The sequence below is a fragment of the Leucopleurus acutus genome (genome assembly GCF_964270905.1).
Source record: "Leucopleurus acutus genome assembly, chromosome: 1".
NCBI classification, from domain to species: domain Eukaryota; kingdom Metazoa; phylum Chordata; class Mammalia; order Artiodactyla; family Delphinidae; genus Leucopleurus; species Leucopleurus acutus.
This window is the reverse complement of record NC_139142.1, coordinates 83,899,194-83,919,361: the sequence shown is the minus strand read 5'-3', so window position 1 is coordinate 83,919,361 and position 20,168 is coordinate 83,899,194. Positions and strand designations below refer to the sequence as shown.

The 20,168-nt window shown below is 41.0% G+C and overlaps 1 protein-coding gene and 1 pseudogene across 3 annotated transcripts in view; one reads left to right on the top strand and one right to left on the bottom strand.

The window, feature by feature from the left end:
* Positions 1 to 20,168, top strand: part of INO80 (INO80 complex ATPase subunit) — a 129,681-nt gene that overhangs the window by 72,005 nt on the left and 37,508 nt on the right. For both annotated transcript variants that reach the window (XM_082848589.1, XM_082848588.1), the window contains 2 exons: positions 9,200 to 9,340; positions 16,772 to 16,997. In XM_082848589.1, the coding sequence (XP_082704715.1) occupies positions 9,200 to 9,340; positions 16,772 to 16,997 (367 nt within the window). The remainder of the gene's footprint in view (positions 1 to 9,199; positions 9,341 to 16,771; positions 16,998 to 20,168) is intronic.
* LOC309967452 (small ribosomal subunit protein uS12-like) lies at positions 13,404 to 14,525 on the bottom strand (annotated as a pseudogene). The gene has a single exon. The product of its transcript is annotated as a small ribosomal subunit protein uS12-like (transcript).

The following is a 20,168-nucleotide window of genomic DNA, read 5'->3' as shown; positions in this document are numbered from 1 at the left end:
TTGTTCCTCCCAGTGTCCTCCCTGTAAGAGTTACTATAGGCAAAATGTTTGGGTGGCTTATAGTTTTTATTATTACAGATAGTGCTGCTGTGAACGTTACTGTACACACCTTTTAATGAAAATTCATATGTATTTTGTGGGGTATATATATCTAGTAGTCAAATTGCTGGGTCATAGGGTATGCATATGGTCATCTATAATAGGTTATGCCAGACAGTTCTCCAAAGCAGTTGTGCCCATTTTCATTCCCATTAACAGTGTATAAGAGGTTCTAGTTGCTCCATGTCCTTGCCAGAATGTGACATTGTTTTGTCTGTTCATTTTAGTCCTTCTATGTGGTAGTATCTCACTGTGGCTTTAAATTATATTTCCCTTATGAATAATGATATTGAGTACCTTTTCTAATGCTCATTGGCCATTTGGATAACCTCCTTTATGAAGTGCTTATTTGAGACCCTTGCTTATTTTTCTGTTAGTCTGTCTGTATTTTTCATGGTGTTTTGTAGTTCTTTATGTATTGCAGATGTCTTCTACTCTGTAGCTTACTTTATCACTCTAAATATTGTCTTCTGTTGAATCGTTAGCATTTTTTGTGTCCTGTTGAAGAAATCTTTGCCTTTACCAAGGTCATAAAGATAATTCTGTTTTTCTCCAAAGGTTGTTTTGATTTACCATTCGGATCTACAAGAAACTGGGTTTTCAGTCTGTGTTATGGGTTGTCATTTTTTGACTTACAGATATCCATATCCTTTTGACCCAAGTTCATTTGTTGAAAAGACCATCCTTGTTGCACTGCAGCATCACTTTTGTCAAACAGGTGGCTGTATATGTGTGGGTCTGTTTCTAGACCCTGTTCTATTCCATTAGTCCATTTGTCTATCCTTGACCAGTACCACTTTATCTTAATAACTATAGCTTCATAATAAGGCTTGATAACTGGTAGCACCAGTCCTCTAGCTTTGTTTTTCTTCAATATTGCCTTCACTGTTCTTGGCCTTTTGCATTTTCATGTAAATTTTGAATCAGCTTATCTATCTTAGTTTAAACTCTTTTCAGCAATGCCAGTAGCCCCATGTTTTTTGATTATGTCCCCTATTACTGAAACATTCTTTATCCATTTTGCCAATACCTATGCATTATTTCTTTTAAAATGATACATAAATAATAGCATATTAATATTATTTACATTGTGAAGCCTGCATGTAATTTCTCTGGAGACCACTGATCCAGGCAGTTAAAAGAAGGCTAATTGAGTAAGGAATGTTAATAGAGGGGAGGACACACTATTTACTGGAGAAAGTACTATTTTTTTCCATACACTCTTCACTCTTTCTCTCCTGCTGTTTTCACTTGTTTGATCCCAAGGGCCAATAGGATTGAGTGAATGGGTCCATTAATTTGTATGTATATCAGAAGAGCTTATTGATTGACTGAATCTGCAGTGGTTGACTGTGATCTTGGCTTAAGGGTTGGGGTTTTTCTAAGGTTCTTTCATAATAGCCTCCTCCCAGTGTCAGTCTACTCCCACAGAGAAAAAGCACTTGTAATTAATGTTGTTTACAAACGTGTCACGCATCAGTGCCTATTGTGAGCAAGGTGTGTTAACAGTCATGGTCTCTTATTTTCTGGTTTGAAAACTCATTCATGTATATAGTAAAAAGACATGCACAAAGTTAAAAGGACTTTAAAAATAGAAATGATTCAAGATCAGAGATGAAAGAAAACATAATTAACTGCCAAAATAATGATAGATGATTAGTGGTAAAGTTCAGGATAGGAGATCACTTTAGGTTAAAATGGACAAAAAACCCTTTTATAGAAATGGTATTGTTTAAGTTGGATCTTGAGTGGTAGGGACCCTGGGTAGAAGGAAGGATTTTCCAAGTTGAAGATTTGAGCCAAAATACAGAGCAGTAGTGAGAAAAAAGGCCAGAAAGGTAAGTCACCTTTTCTCCCAAGGAATCTTTGAATGCCAGTCTATTGGGGTTTAGATACTAAACCAGGAGTTTCAGCCCTTTTTTGGCTCACCTTCTTCAATAGATGATACTGTTGTAATCCTGGGGGAATAAAGTTTTGGTGGCTACTGTCAAGCCATGGGAAGGAATAATCAGGTAGTTGGTTTTAGGAAGGCTGTTAAATCATTCAAGTCATTACAGCACATCAGTGGGGATCTCTGCCATTGGTACTTGATGACTAATCTCAAGAGTGTGATAACAAGAAAGATTGGATGTGGGAATCCATGTTAAGGAGGGTATTAAACCAAAGTTCCAAGTATCAGGTACAAAGGACCCAACAGAAATAGTTGTAACCAAAAGATGGTGAAGAAAGGGTGAATGGACTCTGATTTGGATATGGATGAGCATTGGCAGTGAAGGAATAACTTCCAAAACCCAGAGTTCAAGAGAGGATTCAGAGGGAATGCTGAATTCTATATCAAGTTTAAAGTGAACACTTAGGAATGAATTAGGAGCTCTTTGATGTTACGAGTGCAGATATAACAGAGGAGGCACAGGTGCAGGGATTTACAAGGAGAAGGATTCTGGTTAGGAAATAGGTAATGAAGTGTAACAGTTAAAAAGAATAGGAAGACATTTCAGGAGGGACAGTTGGTTTTAACTAAAAGCTGAGTTTGTAAGAGAGAGGAGACTCAGATTTGAAGACGAAAAAAGAAGAAAAGGCAGCTAAGAGGGAAATCAAACATGCACGAAAGATGATTGATAGGGGATGCAAAAGTGGTTAACTATCCTTTTTGTATGGTAGAAAACCAGTGAATACAGGTAGGAGCTCTATAATTAATAGAAAGATACTTCTCTAATACAAAGAATATTTTACAATGTGCAGAAAGACTGAAACCAAGCTTAACATGAAAAAAAAAAGTGCTGTTAAACAGTTCTGTCATTTTTGGACTTCCCTGGTGGTCCAGTGGTTAAGGCTCCACACTTCCAGTGCAGGGGCCACAGGTTCAGTCCCTGGTCAGGGAACTAAGATCCCACGTGCTGCGTGTCAGGGCCAAAAACCCTCCACAATTCTGTTACTTTTTTTCTTTCTTTTTTTTCTTCATTTCTTTTTTCCCCCCCAAGTGTGAGAACAGAATTTAGATGTTTGGACATAGTCCCTCTTGTCTTTGTGGTCGGGTTATTTTAGGCACCTTGCACTTACAAGGTTAAATAAATGTTTACTGAATGACTTAGTAAGTCTTGGTGCATTGTATTAGTGTTGTTTTTCCCTTTGGAACTTTGTGTTTTGTTATCTGAGGGAATGTCCTCCACCCTAAAATTAGAAGTATAGTCTTCCTCTGTATTTAAAATAGAATTTTGTGAAGAGTTCTAACTTTTCCTTGGAGGTTGGGAAATATGGGTGGCATTGCTAATTTGTTTGATCATGCATTGAGTTTATTGCACATTAGTTATTTTTGCCCTGCATTTGAGCTGAGAGCTAGAGGCATTTCTTGGGAGTGAGAAATATACCAGCAGAAAGAAGCTACTTTTTAGACATCTTCAAAAGGGTATCAATTGTGGATATTAGCCCCTGTAGTAGTTACCTATACCTGTATAACAAATTACCCGCAAATCTAGCAGCTTAAAACAATGAACATTTTTAATATCTCATCGTTTATGTTGGTTAAAAACTCGGGAGCAGCTTAGGTAGGTGATTCCGACTCAGAAAATCTTATGAAGTTGCAGTCAGGATATCAGCTAGGGTTGCAGTTACCTGAAAGATTGACTGGAGCCGTAGTTTTTGCTTCCAGGTTAGCTCACTTATATGCCTGGTTAAGTTGGTGCTGCCTGTTGTCTGGAGGACTCTGTTCCTCGATGTGTGGACTTTTCCATGGGGCTGCTTCAGTGTCCTCATGGCATGGCAGCTGGCTTCCCCCAGAGTGAGTGATTCAAGAGAGAGAGCAAGGAGGAGCTTCAATGCCTTTTGTATTAGTTACTTCATTACCACGTTTGTTTTGGTATTCCCTGTTCTGAGATTTTGGCTTAGGCAACAGATGGGTTCTGACTGTGACGCTATGAAAGTTCATAAATTGGAAGGGATGCTGGTATCACCTCTCCTTGTTCTCCATGTTACCTGTCTGTTCACAGTTTTATTAGCTACTGCAAATGCAGTATAATATGTGCCGTTCATCTTCAACCGAAATTCATTGCTCAGAAGCCCTAACTCCTTGTGAGCAAATTTTTTTTCATTGCAAGCTCTGTTTTTTTCTGTATCTTGCATTTTCATTTGAGTTGCCAACTTAGTTCTGATTATGTAACTTTGATTATTTGTAAACATAATGGTGAAGAGATGCTGTTTCTCCAAATCCTTGTTTTGCTTTCTTTTGTGATACTGTGAAGTAGAGTAGCCTTGTTTAATACGTAAAGTAAACACAAATTTATGTTTCAGTGTTTTGATGGGAGAACATGAACCCGGCTTCCATGTTCAAGATCAGTCTTAAAAGTAAAGTTGGGGATTATTCTCAAGCAGACAAACCTGAGAGAAGAGACAAGGGGAAATGCTAAAATTGGAAGCGAGTGCCAGGTCTCTTGTACTATTCAAAAATAATTTTGAGTAAAATTCCTTTGGAGCTACCAGATTAACTTTGAATTAATTTTTCCATATTCACCTTTATCCTCTTATTGCAGAAAACCCTTCATCCTGTTCTCTTCTGTGCCTTCATTTGTTTTATGAAAAGTAGCTGTGCCTTCATTTGTTTTATGAAAAGTAGTAGGTATTGTTCCAGCAGCCTGTCTCCTAAATACAGCTTCCTATCATCAGATCAAGGTGAAGGCTTTGTTCTTATTCCTCTGAGGAGATAGTTAATGAATGTTGACTTACCTGCATGTTGTCATCTTGTTCGTGGTAAGCTATCTTAAATCACATACTACCTGAGTTATATCCAGCAGTCTAATCCAATCCTCTCATCTTCCTTGCCACCCATGGACGTGAATGAATGTGAACAGTGAGATCTTCCCCTCACTGAGTGTGCCTATAAAACTCTTCTTCTTACCCTGCAGTGAATATTACTCTGCAGTGAATATTAAATTTGAATTCTGTGTTACAGAGTTCAAGGAAGTACCATTCTCATAATGCTGGCTTTGGGATGGTACAAAAACATCAAGGAACTAGGAACTAGGCTAAGGACATGGATCAGATGACACTTAGGGTACTTTGAACGAAGTTTAGGGCCTTTTAAAGTCTCTTACTTGACGTGAATGCTTTTCTGATTTCTTGTGATGCTTGTAGAACAAAAGCCAGCATGATTCTGTGTTGTCCTCTTAACCTCATTGTTCTCTACCCTGCTTTACTGGTGATGAGTTCAAGAAGGAATAGCATTTAGTTAAAAAATTTTATGAATTCATTCTCACAAATCTCCCTCCCCACTGTAGGCTCTGACCAGAGCTCCTTTCTTGTACAGTTTTACAAGGGTTAGAGTGCAAGTCTCACACATATGAATTTTTTTCTTTTTAATCTTATTTTGCTCAGAAGAATAAAGACAAAAACCAGAATCTGTAGGAAATACACCATTTAGCCATCTTTTGGGGAGGCAGAACAGATTTTATACTGTATCCAGTTAAATACTATGTTAAAAATGATAATTGGCAGAAACAGTACCAGCATTAACTTCATTTCCTGTCCCAGTGAAACTGTTGTCATGGTTATGGTCTGCTTAGGCATTATACGTGTTGAAAGCTTTATATACTCTACAACTCTGGTGAGCCAACTAACTTATAGAAATTGAGGGAATTTCAGATTTTGCAATTTAAAATATACAGGACTTTCCAGGTGGTCCAGTGGTTAGGACTCTGCGCTCCCAGTGCAGGGGGCCCAGTTTCGATCCCTGGTCAGGGAACTAGATCCTGCATGCCTCAACTAAAAAGAATCCCGCAGGCCGTAACTAAGACACAGCACAGTCAAAAAAAAAAAAAAAAAAGATTTAAAAATACATATACAAAAGAATCTAAGCATAAAGAGTTATTTTGAAAAGAGTGGTGTGTGTTTTAAGTTTTAAACACTATACTCTATTAAATGCTTAGAGAGCTTAGAATGGCTATTGATGAAGAATCCCCCAAACAGGAAGTTTCCAAAAACTCTTCCACTGGAGGTTAATTTGCAACTGCAGTATCTGTATCATCATTTCCTGAGATCATGAGAGCTGCCAGTACCCCTTGTGGAAAGCTCTGGCAAGCCATTGTTTTCAGAGTTTTTCTGTATTTTATTTCCCCCTTTTTGTTTGGTTACTTAGAATATCTGTGAAAATAGAATCCATGCAATCTTAGCAATTGATCTATAAACATTACACCCTTTCATTTTAAGTGAGACCTTTTCTCTATATCTGAGTTTGACGTGTTCTTTAAGAGCAAAAACAGAAAATTAATTTCTAAGTAATGAAGACCTAACGTTAGCATAAGTATTCTTTTTAATTTTAAATAAGGCATGGAAAGCAAAGAACGGCCCCTTGTTAAGTGGACAAGTATGTATCTGAGGGGAAAACATCTGTGTGTTCTCTGTGCTCCACTGTGGCAGGTAGTGTACAGCTGATGGGCCTATCATACTGCCCTGTTATTTTTCACTTGAGACTTGCATGGTGCCAAAAAACTCTACAAAAGCCTTCCTTCACTGCTGTGTGTATATTGCAGTACTGGCAGCAAGACACACAGTTGCCAGTGCCTACAGGGTAGTAAGATACTCAAGAACACGAGGAGGGGACAACAGAAGAGCAAAAACTGTGACCACATTATTACCAAGTCGCATCTCTCATTGTGTGACATTGTTTCTTTTTTTCTAATTTGTTTTAGGCCAAAGTAGACTAAAGAAGTAATGAATCTTCTTTTCTGCACCCTCCCCCCCGCCCCCTGCATCCTACACAGTGGTGCCTAAGGTGTCCTTTGTGTTCTTCTCTATTAAGCATTAAAATTTTCTGTATCTAGCAGTACCTAGCAGTTCATGTCATTATGTGAAGGGAATGTGGATAGTATGGTACCAAGGACCACCTGTGCTAAGGAAGATTTGATGGAACCAGTGTTAAGAGAAAATGATCTAGAAAAGTATAGATTGAGTGAAGTGTACTGGGGGTAGTCAGGGTTTCTCTAAAGCTAAGGCTTGTGTATGTTGAGCTAGTGAATCACTTTTTAAATCTGGAATCAGCTACAAATCACCTTGATTTAGTGACTGCCAATGAGAAGCCTGTCTTAACCTAACTGATATAAGACAAGTGAACATGTTCTAATTTAGGAATGACCACCCCGGAAATAAAATTATCATTAGACTTTTTCCAGAAAGGTACCACAAGCAAAATATTGTGTTAAAATGACTCCCTATCGTGATTGTTGTATCCCTTATTAATAACTACAATGTTGGAGAGAAAATAATTGAAGGAAATGGGCATTCTTTCATCTCTTATCTGTGGATTTTGTCATTTAAGAATACTGAAAATGAGGTTGACTTTAAGAGATCCCTCCCTGAGACATTGTTTAGATATTGCTCTTTAGGAGTATAAGAAATAGGAGTATAAGAAGCTCCTTTTACAAAGATAAAGTGATAACGGATACTGCTCTTTAGAAGTTAGTAAAGAATTCAGAAGTCTCTGGGCCAGCCACTGCTGCTATCTCAGCCACCCGGGTGGCAGTGGACACCCCAGCTAGCAGCCCTGAACTACGACAGATACGAGCAGCGGTTGCTATGCTTGTGTCATCTCTTCACCCTCAGGAGGGGAAAGAAGAGCTATTACTAATAATCAGAAGTGAACTTTCAGAAAACAAGAAAATTGGATACATTTTTTTTTTTTTTACTTTCATCTATGTATCAGCAATAGGATTTTTTTAGTAATGATCCTAGCTCGTCAGTATTCAGTATTGGAAGAACAGGGTGACACCTGGTCTATTAATCTTCATAATGATCCTCACACTAGGCATTCAGGTGATAATGGAGATAAACATGTAGAGAGGTGGATAAATCTCAGTGCAGATGCTATCCAACATAAAGATGAGAACACAGATATTGTTGAAAAACGATATCAGAAGATTAATGTTCTTTTCTGGTTAATGATGGGACCTAAACATCTGGAGAAAAATGTCAAACATATCAAAGCTACATGAGTCCAGCATTGTACTGAAGTGTTGTAAAGACTTCCATACAGTGTGATTAGAAATCACTGAAGACGTCCCAACTCTGCGGGAAACATTTAAAGCCTTTCAGTTTTTTCATGCCCATTATTTAGAAGGTGCTGATTGCTTCATGAAAGCAGATTATGATACACCTGTCCTACTAGACAACTTGAGATGGCTTCTTTCAAACTGTGATCCTGAAGAACCCATGTACTTCAGGAGGAAATATATACTAAACAAAGAAGCTTTGAAGAGATTTGGTACTGGACACTTTCGGTATTGGAATTATAACTGGTATTCTCCTGCAGAGGGTCCTGGTTACTGTTCCTCTTGCAGTTTTTGTATTATCTTCATTCATATGATTATTTAGGTTACCAGCCTGCCTTGAGAAACCAGTAAGACAAATAAATGAAATAATCGAGAATGGAGATCCAAAGATAAAATGTCTAATATTGAACTGAAAAAAGAACTGCACCTGCAATATATTGATACAACATTGTAATCCCACTGACAAATTCTTTGTATGTGAACATTCCATACTTGAAAATCTTTCATATGAATGGCTGCAAACTGAAGCTTTAACATGAGCTTTAAGTCTGTTAAAATGAATTGATACAGTAATGTAAGTTTTAAATTTTTTAAATGGTAGTTAGGTTAGAGGAACTAAAGAGATATTGTTTCCTGTTCCTGACCACTTTTATTGATATCTCCAAATAAATAGAACTTCTAACCTTGCTAGAGCTATACTGCACTGTTGTACACACATGAAATACTAAACAGATCTGCCTAAAAGAAAAATTTAGGAGGAAATATTATTGGTCATCTTTTTTAACTCAAGACAAATGGGTTTGTATCCACAGTTTAACAAATGAACCAAACTTCCCTGACATACACAAAATGTTGTTTTGTCTAATGAAAATTTTGCTGTAACTATTTATAATAAACAGAATCTCTTCCAGAAAAACGCAGAATTAGAGATGACATTTACCTAAGGTACATTAATAAAAGCACAGTTTGAAATTAGAATGAACCTTGATTATATGTGGTATTTTTTCTGTTTTGCTTACATTAAATAATTGTCAGTAGCACTAATTTGCATTTTTGTTTTGTAGTCTCTGGTTTTCAGCAGCCACTGTAAAGCAGTGAGTGGCTACTCAGACCAGGTCATCCATCAGCGGAGATCAGCTACCTCCTCGCTTCGTTGCTGCCTGCCCACTGAGCTGCCATCTTTTTTGTGTGTGGCCAGTCCACGAGTAAGTGCCGCAGGAGGAAAGAGATAAAATAGATGGTGTTTGAAGAAATAAACCAGTTTTCAAGGGATCCATTTCTTAACCAGAACTGTTTTAAGCTATTTGGACCTTGAGAAACATATAAATGCTCGGTATTTAGAAAGGAGATCCGTGGTCCTGGCTTTCCCAAGACAGCACTCCTCACTTTGAATGGTGTTGATTTGAGAATAGTTGTATGGTAATAGAAGTGACTTCTTTCCCTGATGTTGCTTCCGTGTAGTTCCTCTCATTTAGCCTGAGGCTCTAAACTACCATGGGAGCAAGCCATCTGTTACTAGGTAGGTTATCACCCAATAGCAGGGACAGGAACAGTGGAATATTTGAATAGAAGAGGGAGCCATTTGTCACCTGTGTTGAGGTTTTTGAGAGTTTTTCAGAGGAGGGGGCCCGATTGGGAGGGAGATTTGATCTGGCCTTATCACCTCAGTACAGTCTCCAAATAACAAAGGGAAACATAACACTCCAGCATCAAGAAACTTCTTAGATGGTATTCTCTAGCTTTCTTCAGCAGCTCTGCCTGGACTGTGGTTCACAAGTGTGTTCCCTCTGAAAAGTGACTATTGGGCCATATCCACCAGTCAGTGGTAGTAGTCTTGTTCGCAGATTGGGAGTAGTTTCTATTGTGGTTTCAACTTTGAACAGCTGTTAGATCCTTCCTGATACCCTGTTTATCAAAACAGGGCACTCTGGTGATTGCCGACAGTGTTGCTGCAAAGGCTCCCCTTGGCACACTGTGGCTGTTTACTTCGCTTACATCTTCCACTCTTCATGTCTTTCTGATCAGAGCCAGACAGAAACTCTCTTACAACCATGAAGCAGTACATGAAGGGGGAGAGGCAGAGTAGAGATGTGGCCAGACTGCAATTAGAGCAAAAACAAGTTTGTCTTTCCAGCTTGTTTCCATTTGCTCTAAGGGCAACTTTCATTTAGCCAGGAGACTCTAAGAGGTTGACTTTTCTTACCCTTCTGTGTTTTTATCTTGTTTTCTTCGCTCATCCTAGCAAGTCTACTGTTTTCACAGTTCCATTCAAAGAAGGTGGAGACTTTTAATTCTTCTTTGTGATGATATTTCTCTACCATTATTTATATCAGCTTACATCCTTAACTTTATTAAGTTATCAAAGGTCAGAATCTGGCAGAGGATCCAAAGAAAGATGATTAATGGAAATGAGATGACAGTAGAGTCCCATTGATTTCCTGCCTGCCTAGATTTCTCTGCTTGTCCTGTGCTACACAAACTTGATTCTCTTACCATTATCAGCTTTGTTTGATTTATATTGATTCTCCAGAAAGTATTTGGGTTTTGTAGGTACCCAGTTCTTCCAAAGCATTCTTGGTCTTTGAAGCTTAAGTTGATCTAGGGAAAAGCACTTTTTCCAGAAAACATCTAAAGCCAAGGGCTTGCATAGAAAGCAGCCTTCAGGCTTCATAGTTGCATGGTTGTTTCCTTTTTACTCTCCTAATCTGTTATGTACATGGAGAGGCCGATAATAGGAAGCCTAGATTTTTGAGAGAGGGATGTCAAGACATTTTTTACTTCTCATATTCCCCGTGTTTTATAGAGCCAGTAAAAAGTGAATTGCCCAGGCTTCCCTGGTGGCACAGTGGTTGAGAGTCCGCCTGCTGATGCAGGGGACACAGGTTCGTGCCCTGGTCTGGGAAGATCCCACATGCTGCGGAGCGGCTGAGACTGTGAGCCATGGCTGCTGGGCCTGCGCGTCCGGAGCCTGTGCTCCGCAGCGGGAGAGGCCACAACAGTGAGAGGCCCACGTACCGCAAAAAAAAAAAAAAAAGTGAACTGCCCTGGACTGTAACTGCATTTATGGACATAAAAATTCTTCATTTATACCACTCAAAGCTCTATAGCCGGGGCTTCCCTGGTGGCGCAGTGGTTGAGAGTCTGCCTGCCAATGCAGGGGACATGGGTTCGTGCCCCGGTCCGGGAAGATCCCACATGCGCGGAGCAGCTGGGCCTGTGAGCCATGGCCTCTGAGCCTGTGCATCTGGAGCCTGTGCCCCACAATGGGAGAGGCCACAACAGTGAGAGGCCCACGTACCGCAAAAAAAAATTAAAAAAAGCTCTGTAGCCAACCACGCTGAAGAATAACCCCACTCTTCTGACATACTTACATATACAGACCCCCACTGTACTACTTACGTATTGTTTCTGAGGAGCCTGAAGTCTAAACTATCATGCCTGGTACTGATGTTTCCCTAAAAAAACAATAGTAACTTGAAGAAGACTGTTAGCCTAAAGGTGTGGTGGCAGGCAGGAAGCAGGAGGAAGCTTTTCTCATCTGGCTGAGGGGCTCCTCCCCAGCACCCTTTCCTGTTCAGCCCTTCTCCCCACATTTGTAGAGTTTCTTCACGTAGCATGTGCTAAATCTGAAATGGGAGTAATCACCCCATAGTTAGGAGGACAGAAAGAAGAGTTTTAAACATGTCTGAATGTTTTATACACACACAAGATCTGTAGATCAGGCCGGGGGTGTGAATAAGGCAACATTTTATGAGGTATTTTAATGATCTTATATTGATTTCTAACCCATCTGCAGTGGAGAGAAACTGATTTCCTTTGACGCCTCAACCCTGGCATTGAGTTAACACAAATTAATTTCCATGGCACGTGCTGTGAAAACTTTAGGGTCAATTCAGGAAGAACTGTGTCACTAAGGAAGGAATTATCATTAGCTTAAGAAATCATTCTGCAGGGTTAATAAACTAAGACCCTGGAAATTCATCACACAAAGAAACTGAAGCGCTTGGAGCGGTCACGCTTCCTAGAGCTAGAGCAGGAATATACGTGTCCTCAGGAAGGACGCGCTGAATGCTTGAGGAGGCAGCCCCTGAAGATACTATAGTTTAGGAAGTTAATGAAGCAAGAAACAGGGGTTTGCTCATGTGGGACTAAAGGGTGTATGCATTTCCATTTGTGGGGAGGCAAGAATGGGTATGTCATGCTTCATCTCCTCCTGCTTCTGAGCAATCAGGAAGGCCACTTGGGGTTAGCAGAATGGGTGGAGGCTGTTTAGGATAGAGCTGACTTAGAAAGCACAATTTAAGTAGAAATGGACTTGTTTGCCTCCTTTTGGACCTCATGAGTTCACTGCTTACGTACTTACAACATGACACTGTATGATTCTGTATATATCTTGATCCAGGGCTCCTGCCAAATAAGCTTATCAAAACATTAAAAAATATTTCACTGGGCTTCCCTGGTGGCGCAGTGGTCGAGAGTCCGCCTGCCGACGCAGGGGACACGGGTTCATGCCCTGGTCCGGGAAGATCCCACATGCCGCAGAGCGGCTGGGCCCGTGAGCCATGGCCGCTGAGCCTGCGCGCCCGGAGCCTGTGCTCCACAACAGGAGAGGCCACAACAGTGAGAGGCCCGTGTACCGGAAAAAAAAATAAATAATAATAATTTAAAAATATATATATATATATTTTTTTTTTTTTTTTAATTTTTACTAAGAGTTGTGCCTTGCAAACCTCCTAGTTTGTAATCCTGGACTTTGAAGGCTATCAGTAAAATGAAATTGGAAAATAGGTGAAAGTTTATAACTGGAAAAAGTTGTGGGTTTTTTTTGTTTTTTTTTTTTTGATGAAAGCAATTTTTATTTTTTCTCAGCTTTTTTGAGAAGTTGTTTTGTTTTTAAACTATTAGAGTGTCTAGAAATGACACTCTTTCCTGTGTCACTGTTCTCCCCCTATTCCTTCATGATTTGCTAGCTTTTGATTTTTCATCTCGAGAATATGGGCCCAAAGTTTTTATATATAATTCCAGTATATGTTTTGCTTTTCTTCAAAAAACGAAAAATCAAAGTAAGAGGTGGGGGGGGAGGGAGGGAAGGATTGAGAGTTTGGGATTAGCAGATGCAAACTATTTTATATATAGGATGGATAAACAACAAGGTCCTACTGTATAGCATAGGGAACTATATTCAATATCCTGTGATAAACGGTAATGAAAAAGAATATATATATATGTATAACTGAGTTACTTTGCTATGCAGCAGAAATTAACACGACAATAGTAGATCAACTATACTCCAATAAGATTTTTAAAAAAAGCAGTTATCTTTGAGTGTAAAATTCGTCCATATGAGTCTCTAATTAGAAAAGATTAAGTATGCTTACTCATCCAAGAGTGCTTGCTGTTTGAGCTATATAGAACTGGTCATGCTTCTGTGGTTCAGACCACTGCTTCTCAAACCATTTTTGTGGAAGTATAGCCACTATTGATTGTCACGTTCTGAAACTCATATCCTAGGTGGCAGATGTCTGCTCTGGTTTAGTATCTGCTGGTCTACTGCCAGGACAAGCCATGGCGGGAGAGACCTAATTTTTTTCTTTTTTTTTTTTTTTGGCATATGGAAATTTATTGCTATCCTGCTTTTAACATCAAAACTTACGATCTTGGTCTTTCCTTCTTCCCTTTGTATAAGGCCAAAAGGGAGACATTGGCTACTTTGACGACCTTAAGAGCAGACTCCAGGAATGTCACCAAGAGCATGACCTTTGCAACCAGATCCAGCAACCAGAACTTCATCATTTTCCTAAATGATGAATAAAATTCAAACAACCATCATTGGGTACAAAGGCTCTGATTTTTTTGCCATTCTTGATGAGCTGAACCCTGACACACTTCCTGATGGCAGAATTTGGCTGTTTGGCTTCAACCCCTACTTTTTCAAGCACAATTCCCTTGGCATGAGAAGCACCTCCAAAAGGGTTGGCCTTCAGGGCTGTGCCCAAATGGGCTTTCTTGTACTGTTTATAATGCCACTTCTAGTCTCGTCGGTGGCTATGGAGCTTCCTGGTAGTGCGAAGACTGCAACACTTGCCCATCCTGGCAGCGCCACGGGCCTGAGTGAAAGACACAACTTATTTATTTATTTATTTATTTATTTTTTGCAGTACGTGGGCCTCTCACTGTTGTGGTGTCTCCCGTTGCAGAGCACAGGCTCCGGATGCGCAGGCCCAGTGGCCATGGCTCATGGGCCCAGCCGCTCCGCGGCATGTGAGATCTTCCCAGACCAGGGCACAAACCCGTGTCCCCCGCATCGGCAGGCGGACTCTCAACCACTGTGCCACCAGGGAAGCCCTATTTTTATTTTTATTTATTTAATTTATCCTGGTTGCACCAGGTCTTACTTGGGGCATGTGTGCTCCTTAGTTGTAGCATGCATGTGGGATCTAGTTCCCTGACCAGGGATCGAGCCCGAGTCCCCTGCATTGGAGGGCGATTCTTAACCACTGCACCACCAGAGAAGTCGTGACCCAATTTTTAATCACCTACTTTGTGTTTCGGTCTTTATTTGCCTGTGCTCAACTTTCGGTGGGAAAGATGAATAACTTGGAAGCAAGAGAACAAACTCCTTTTGGAGTGGGTAAATGTGGTATGAGACTACCAAAACCTATTCCTAGTACTAAGTAAGCTGATTTAATGCGTGAGCTTTTCTGGGTTTTGGAGCACCAGGGGCCCAGCTTGCTGAGACCCACTGTAGTTTTGCATGTGGACCATAGATGGCACTGCTCCCTAGCAAAATGAATTTAGCTTCGTCTGTAAGCCAGAGTAGTGTGGTCTTTGGTTATTGGTAAATGATGCTCTTTCTCCAGTTTTGGTATCCTCCAGTTTCTAGCAGAGGTACCTGCAGCCCCACAGTCAGCTAGCTGATTGTTTATGTACCCCAAGGCAGTATTTCTCAAGGCTTGGCCTGAGATGCTGGGGTGCATGTTAAAAACCTAGAACTAGGGCTTCCCTAGTGGCGCAGTGGTTGAGAGTCCGCCTACCGATGCAGGGGACACGGATTCCTGCCCCGGTCCGGGAAGATCCCACATGCCATGGAGCGGCTGGGCCCGTGAGCCATGGCCGCTGAGCCTGCATGTCCGGAGCCTGTGCTCCGCAACGGGAGAGGCCACAACAGTGAGAGGCCTGCGTACCGAGAAAAAAAAAAAAAGATTGCATTCGCGGGCTTCCCTGGTGGCGTGGTGGTTGAGAGTCCAACTGCTGATACAGGGGACACGGGTTCGTGCCATGAGGACCCACATGCCGCGGAGCGGCTAGGCCCGTGAACCGTGGCTGCTGAGCCTGCGCCTCCGGAGCCTGTGCTCCGCAACGGGAGAGGCCACGGCAGTGGGAGGCCCGCGTACCGCAAAACAAACAAACAAAAAAAACCCTAGAAGTAGTGATTCCTACCTTAGGCCTGGATCAAAATCTGCACATTAGATAGGCTCCTAAGAAGGTTCTTATGCCCACCAAAACTTGACAAACCATTGCCCTAAATATTGATGGGCATGAAAATAGAAAAGTTAGTAGCAAGTAGATTTTCCTAAATGTTTAACTTCCAATAAATAATAGAAAGAATAGAACTACCTAACTACGTACAGCCAGTACTTTATGTTCTGATCTTTCCCATACCTCTGCCCTTGCTCCTTATATCCACATTCTTCCTATCTCTTGGTCTAGCTCCATGGTTTTTCTGAGCAATTCGCTGCTAATAATGGGACCTTAGCATTTTTATCAACCTGGGCTTACAGGTAATCACAACCTCCAAATTTTAACAAAAGGTAACCTCAGACTCCTTATCAGATGATTTCACAGACATCTGAATGCATAGCTGCTTATTATAGTGGGAATAGACCCAGGTCATTAAAGAAGGATAAAACCTGTGTTTCTAAGTTGGCGGGAGCCTTCTGTTCCTTTGGGGGGCAGCATTTGAATGTGAGATAAGAATTTGTGCAAAGCCTCTGCCCTAGCCAGGAAATGAATTCACTACTCTCTGGCAATTGCTTTCTCTAATCCCTACCCCATAATGCTCCCCGGCAGCTTATGGCCTGAAAGAAAGATTCTCTTATCTTCCATTACGTTTGTCAGTCAGTAACCTGGTCAGGGAAGAGGAAAAGAAATGTTGACAAACTTGGGAGCTTTGCCACAGAAGCCTTAAAGATAGCTTCAGATGCACCAGGAGGATGCTCTTTAATTCTTTAATGATGACTATCTCCAGCTCCCTTTATGGCCTCACCATCCTGTGTATGGCTAATAGAACTTTGCCAAAAGCACTGTCTGGCAATGAAGGGAGATGACAAAGTGATTTTATATATATATATTTGTGATAGAATTATTCCTGACCTGGTATCCCAGTTTATCTGCAAACTCCAGCACTCTTTGGATCTTTAGTTTGTTGAAAATTCTTTTTATGGAGGTTGGCTTTTTACCTGGGGAAGCTCACTAAGTCAGTTATTAAGGACAGGTTAGTTTGTCATAGCAGGGAAGTTAAAACCGCTAGTCTAAGAATTATCCACATTAGTCTGATTTCAGAGTCAAAGTTCCCAAAAGGCTTAGTGGGTGTGGAAAATGTGAAAGAGCCATCTCACGTGAATCTTTCACTGCAGGTCACCGCAGTGCCATTGGATTCTTACTGCAATGACCGAAGTGCAGAATATGAGCGGCGAGTGCTGAAGGAAGGAGGGAGTCTGGCAGCCAAGCAGTGTTTGTTGAATGGGGCCCCTGAACTGGCGGCAGACTGGCTAAATCGACGGTCTCAGTTCTTTCCAGAACCAGCTGGAGGACTGTGGAGCATTAGGCCTCAGAATGGCTGGTCTTTCATCAGGATTCCAGGTGAGTCCTCCTTTCTCTTGGCATATGTTCCCGGCTTTGGCAAGGGAAGAACCAGGAAGATACTCCATGTGGTGGTTTCAGATATTCAGAATTCAAAGTTCTTGAGGTTTCTATTTCCTCTTTTACCCTTAGTGATTGTAGGTAAGAATGCTTAAGTAATTTGTGACTTGAGTGGAAATAGAAATTTTTTTTAGATTTCTGCCTAAATGCTCTCCTGTGACAAGCTTACAGCTGAGAGAGGAATATGACTCTTAGGGGTGGGGGCGGGGGGTGTAGGGAAATAAACTTCGTAGGAAAGGCTTCAGGTCGAGTGAGTACAGTCGTCTTGTGCCATTGCCAGTGGAATGAATGAGAATGTCGTCACTCACAGAAAGCCTAGTTTAAGTAGCATAAACAGTGTCCTGCACGAAGCACTAGAGATCTGAATGATAACCAGAAGAAAAACAGTGTTTTGTGCCAAAATGCTAGCGGATTCCCAGACCTACTAGAGTCAAGGTCGAGGGTTGAAAGGAAACTAGGTTTTCATTTTTGCTTTAGTGAGACTACTTTTAAGGAAACCAAACACAGGGTTCATAGGCTTATGTTCCTTGCTTACACCTGCAGGCACACTGGAGTGGTAGCTTAAAGCTACCATGTTCGTTTCAGTTGTCCAAATTCTCTGATGCTTTGATTGTATTCATCTTACTGGCACGTAAAGGAAGTAAACTAGAGTTAAGGGTTCAAAAGAGAGAGTCTGCTATTTCTAAGAGATAACTGGGTTAAAGGCTTTAAGGCCTGGCTTTTCCATTTAATGTTAACTTTGTCAAGTGTCGAGGGACTTTGGGTCAACCTATTAGTTGCTTTGGGGGTACTTTGAACTGGAAGATACCGTTTTGTGTACAAGAGCAATATGTATATGGCCTCATATCTGACTTAAAACAGGTGAAAGCAGTGGGTGAAGGTATATTGTTAGAAAATAAGGGGAAAGCCCAGGTGTAAAGCAGGCCTGAATAGTAGTTGGAATAGAGGAATAGAAGCCAGCAGGTTTGGAAACCACAGAGTCCCCGGCAGAAGATGAGCACAGGTGTTAAAAGAAGCAAGATAACACCTTATTTCTTCTTTCTCCCTTTTTCATTTTGACTCCTAAGTTCCCAGTACAGAAGGAGAAGGCTTATTGCTGGCGCTGTGGGAATCTCTTGTGGCTTTTCCTGTTCTTTGAAAGAAAAATGGACCTTGTTTAAATAGCAGGAAGTGTCTGAGTTCTTTTTGCATCGATAAAAAGCACCAGCCTCACTGGCTGTTTACTGTGAGAACCAACCAGCTCCTCACTGACCCCATTGTGCTCGGTAGACTGGCTGGGCAGGGCAGTTGGGGGTGGAGGGGTCATTGGAACCTGTATTTTATCTCTTTTTCCTCTATACTTTTACATTTTCTGTTTCCCTGGGAAGGTTTGGTTTTATTATATTCCTTGAGAGACTGACCAAAATCTTCTGGATTTCACACCTTGAATGTCTCTCTGTGTTTCACCAAGAGAAGTGTGTACAATCCCTTCAAAAGTCTCCTCTCCTTGGAAAAAGGAGATATTATTTTATCTGTTACCCTAATTTTACTGCCATTGGATACATTCATTTTGTCAGTGACCAGGATCTTATACTGTGGTCAGTGAGAGCTTGTATCTAAGTGAAAATACTGTAAGATTGTGTACTGTAGGATTGTAGGAAAGATTGCAAGAAAGTAGCGTAGGTCTTTTCATTTCAACATTTTTCGAGCTTCTGTTTGAAAGAAGGGACTGGGCACAGGTTTGACTTGGCAGAGTCAGCCTAATTTCTAGGGAATTGTGCTCTTTTTGGCTCTGTGCCCTGCTTAGCAACAGGTGGTGCTCTTGTCCAGTGCAACTTTGGTAGCTCCTGAAAATTGGGTAATGGATGCCAAGCCCAGAAGGCAACAGTGTGCAGTGAAAGAAAACTGTTTTTTTCTGCTTAAGTGTTTTAAGGCTGTTGCTGATGTCACTTTCTTCTTGGACTTTTTCCTTCAGGCAAGTCCAAAGAAATTCAGTCCATCCACTTCCACCTCCCCCACCTAAACAATAACAAGCTAACAACAGGTGCGACTTCTTGCTTCTTCTTGCATCAGAGTTCTCTTCTAAGTGTGCATCTTCATCTCTGAGTTTTCCTAATCCTAGCATTAGTTCGTTCTGCTTGCAAAGTAAAGCAGATGTGGGAAGCAGGAAGGTATGAAAACCATTAAATCATGATTTTGAGATGAATTGAAGCTTCTAAATATTCAGACACAAGACAGATTTGTATATACTTAAATATTTGTGTTGAGGGACTATATATGAATGGAAAGAGGAGATAAGCAGGCTGCAGAAATCTGATGTGCTTAGCTTGCCCACTCTCACTCAGTGACTGAAAAACATATGGGTTTCTTTTTTTCACTTTCCTGTGCTTTTAATGAGAAAAAAAGAAACTTACTGTCTGAAGCTGATTGGTACCTCTTTAGGGAATGTTTAGGAGCTATCAAAATTGAGGGACCCTTGGGAACCCAATTAAAGGAGAAGGGTAATTGGCAAGAAGAAACTCTTGAAGTTGTTACGAAAGCATTGCTGCCTGATCAGACTGGGAATTTATATAGGCCTCCTTGTCCGGTGCCAGCAAGAGGGCTGAGCAATCGGTTCTGTCCCAGCTGCAGTCATTTGATTGTGTTGGTAAGGAGGCCAACAAGGAGAGCATTTCAATAATCTAAACAGGACCAAACAAAGAGGCTGAACAAAGGTGTGTGCCACAGTGTCAGGGAGGGGGTGGTGGAGGAAGAAATGTGGCCTGGCAATGTTCCGAAGGTGGGAAAAGGCAGGCTGCAGTGCAGAGGAGTAAACGTCCAGGACCTGTAGCTTTGTAGCAGAAACAGAGTGGCTGATGATTTGTTCTGGTGCTGTCAGCACATCTGTTCTCATTCGGTTTATACAATTAATTGTGCACTTGGCAGATAGTGGCGAGAACAGAGGAATGACCGTTGAAAACTTTTGGATTGCTCTGAACAGTCAGCTTCTGTAGTTCAGAGGAAAAACCACAGGTTCAAACCTGAAACTAAAGGTAGACAGTATGTTTTTCATAACAGTTTTCTTTTTTTACTTTTAGTAGTTAGCTGTGTATGTGAGCTCTCTAGCCTTTCTGTCTCTCTTTTTGCATCCCA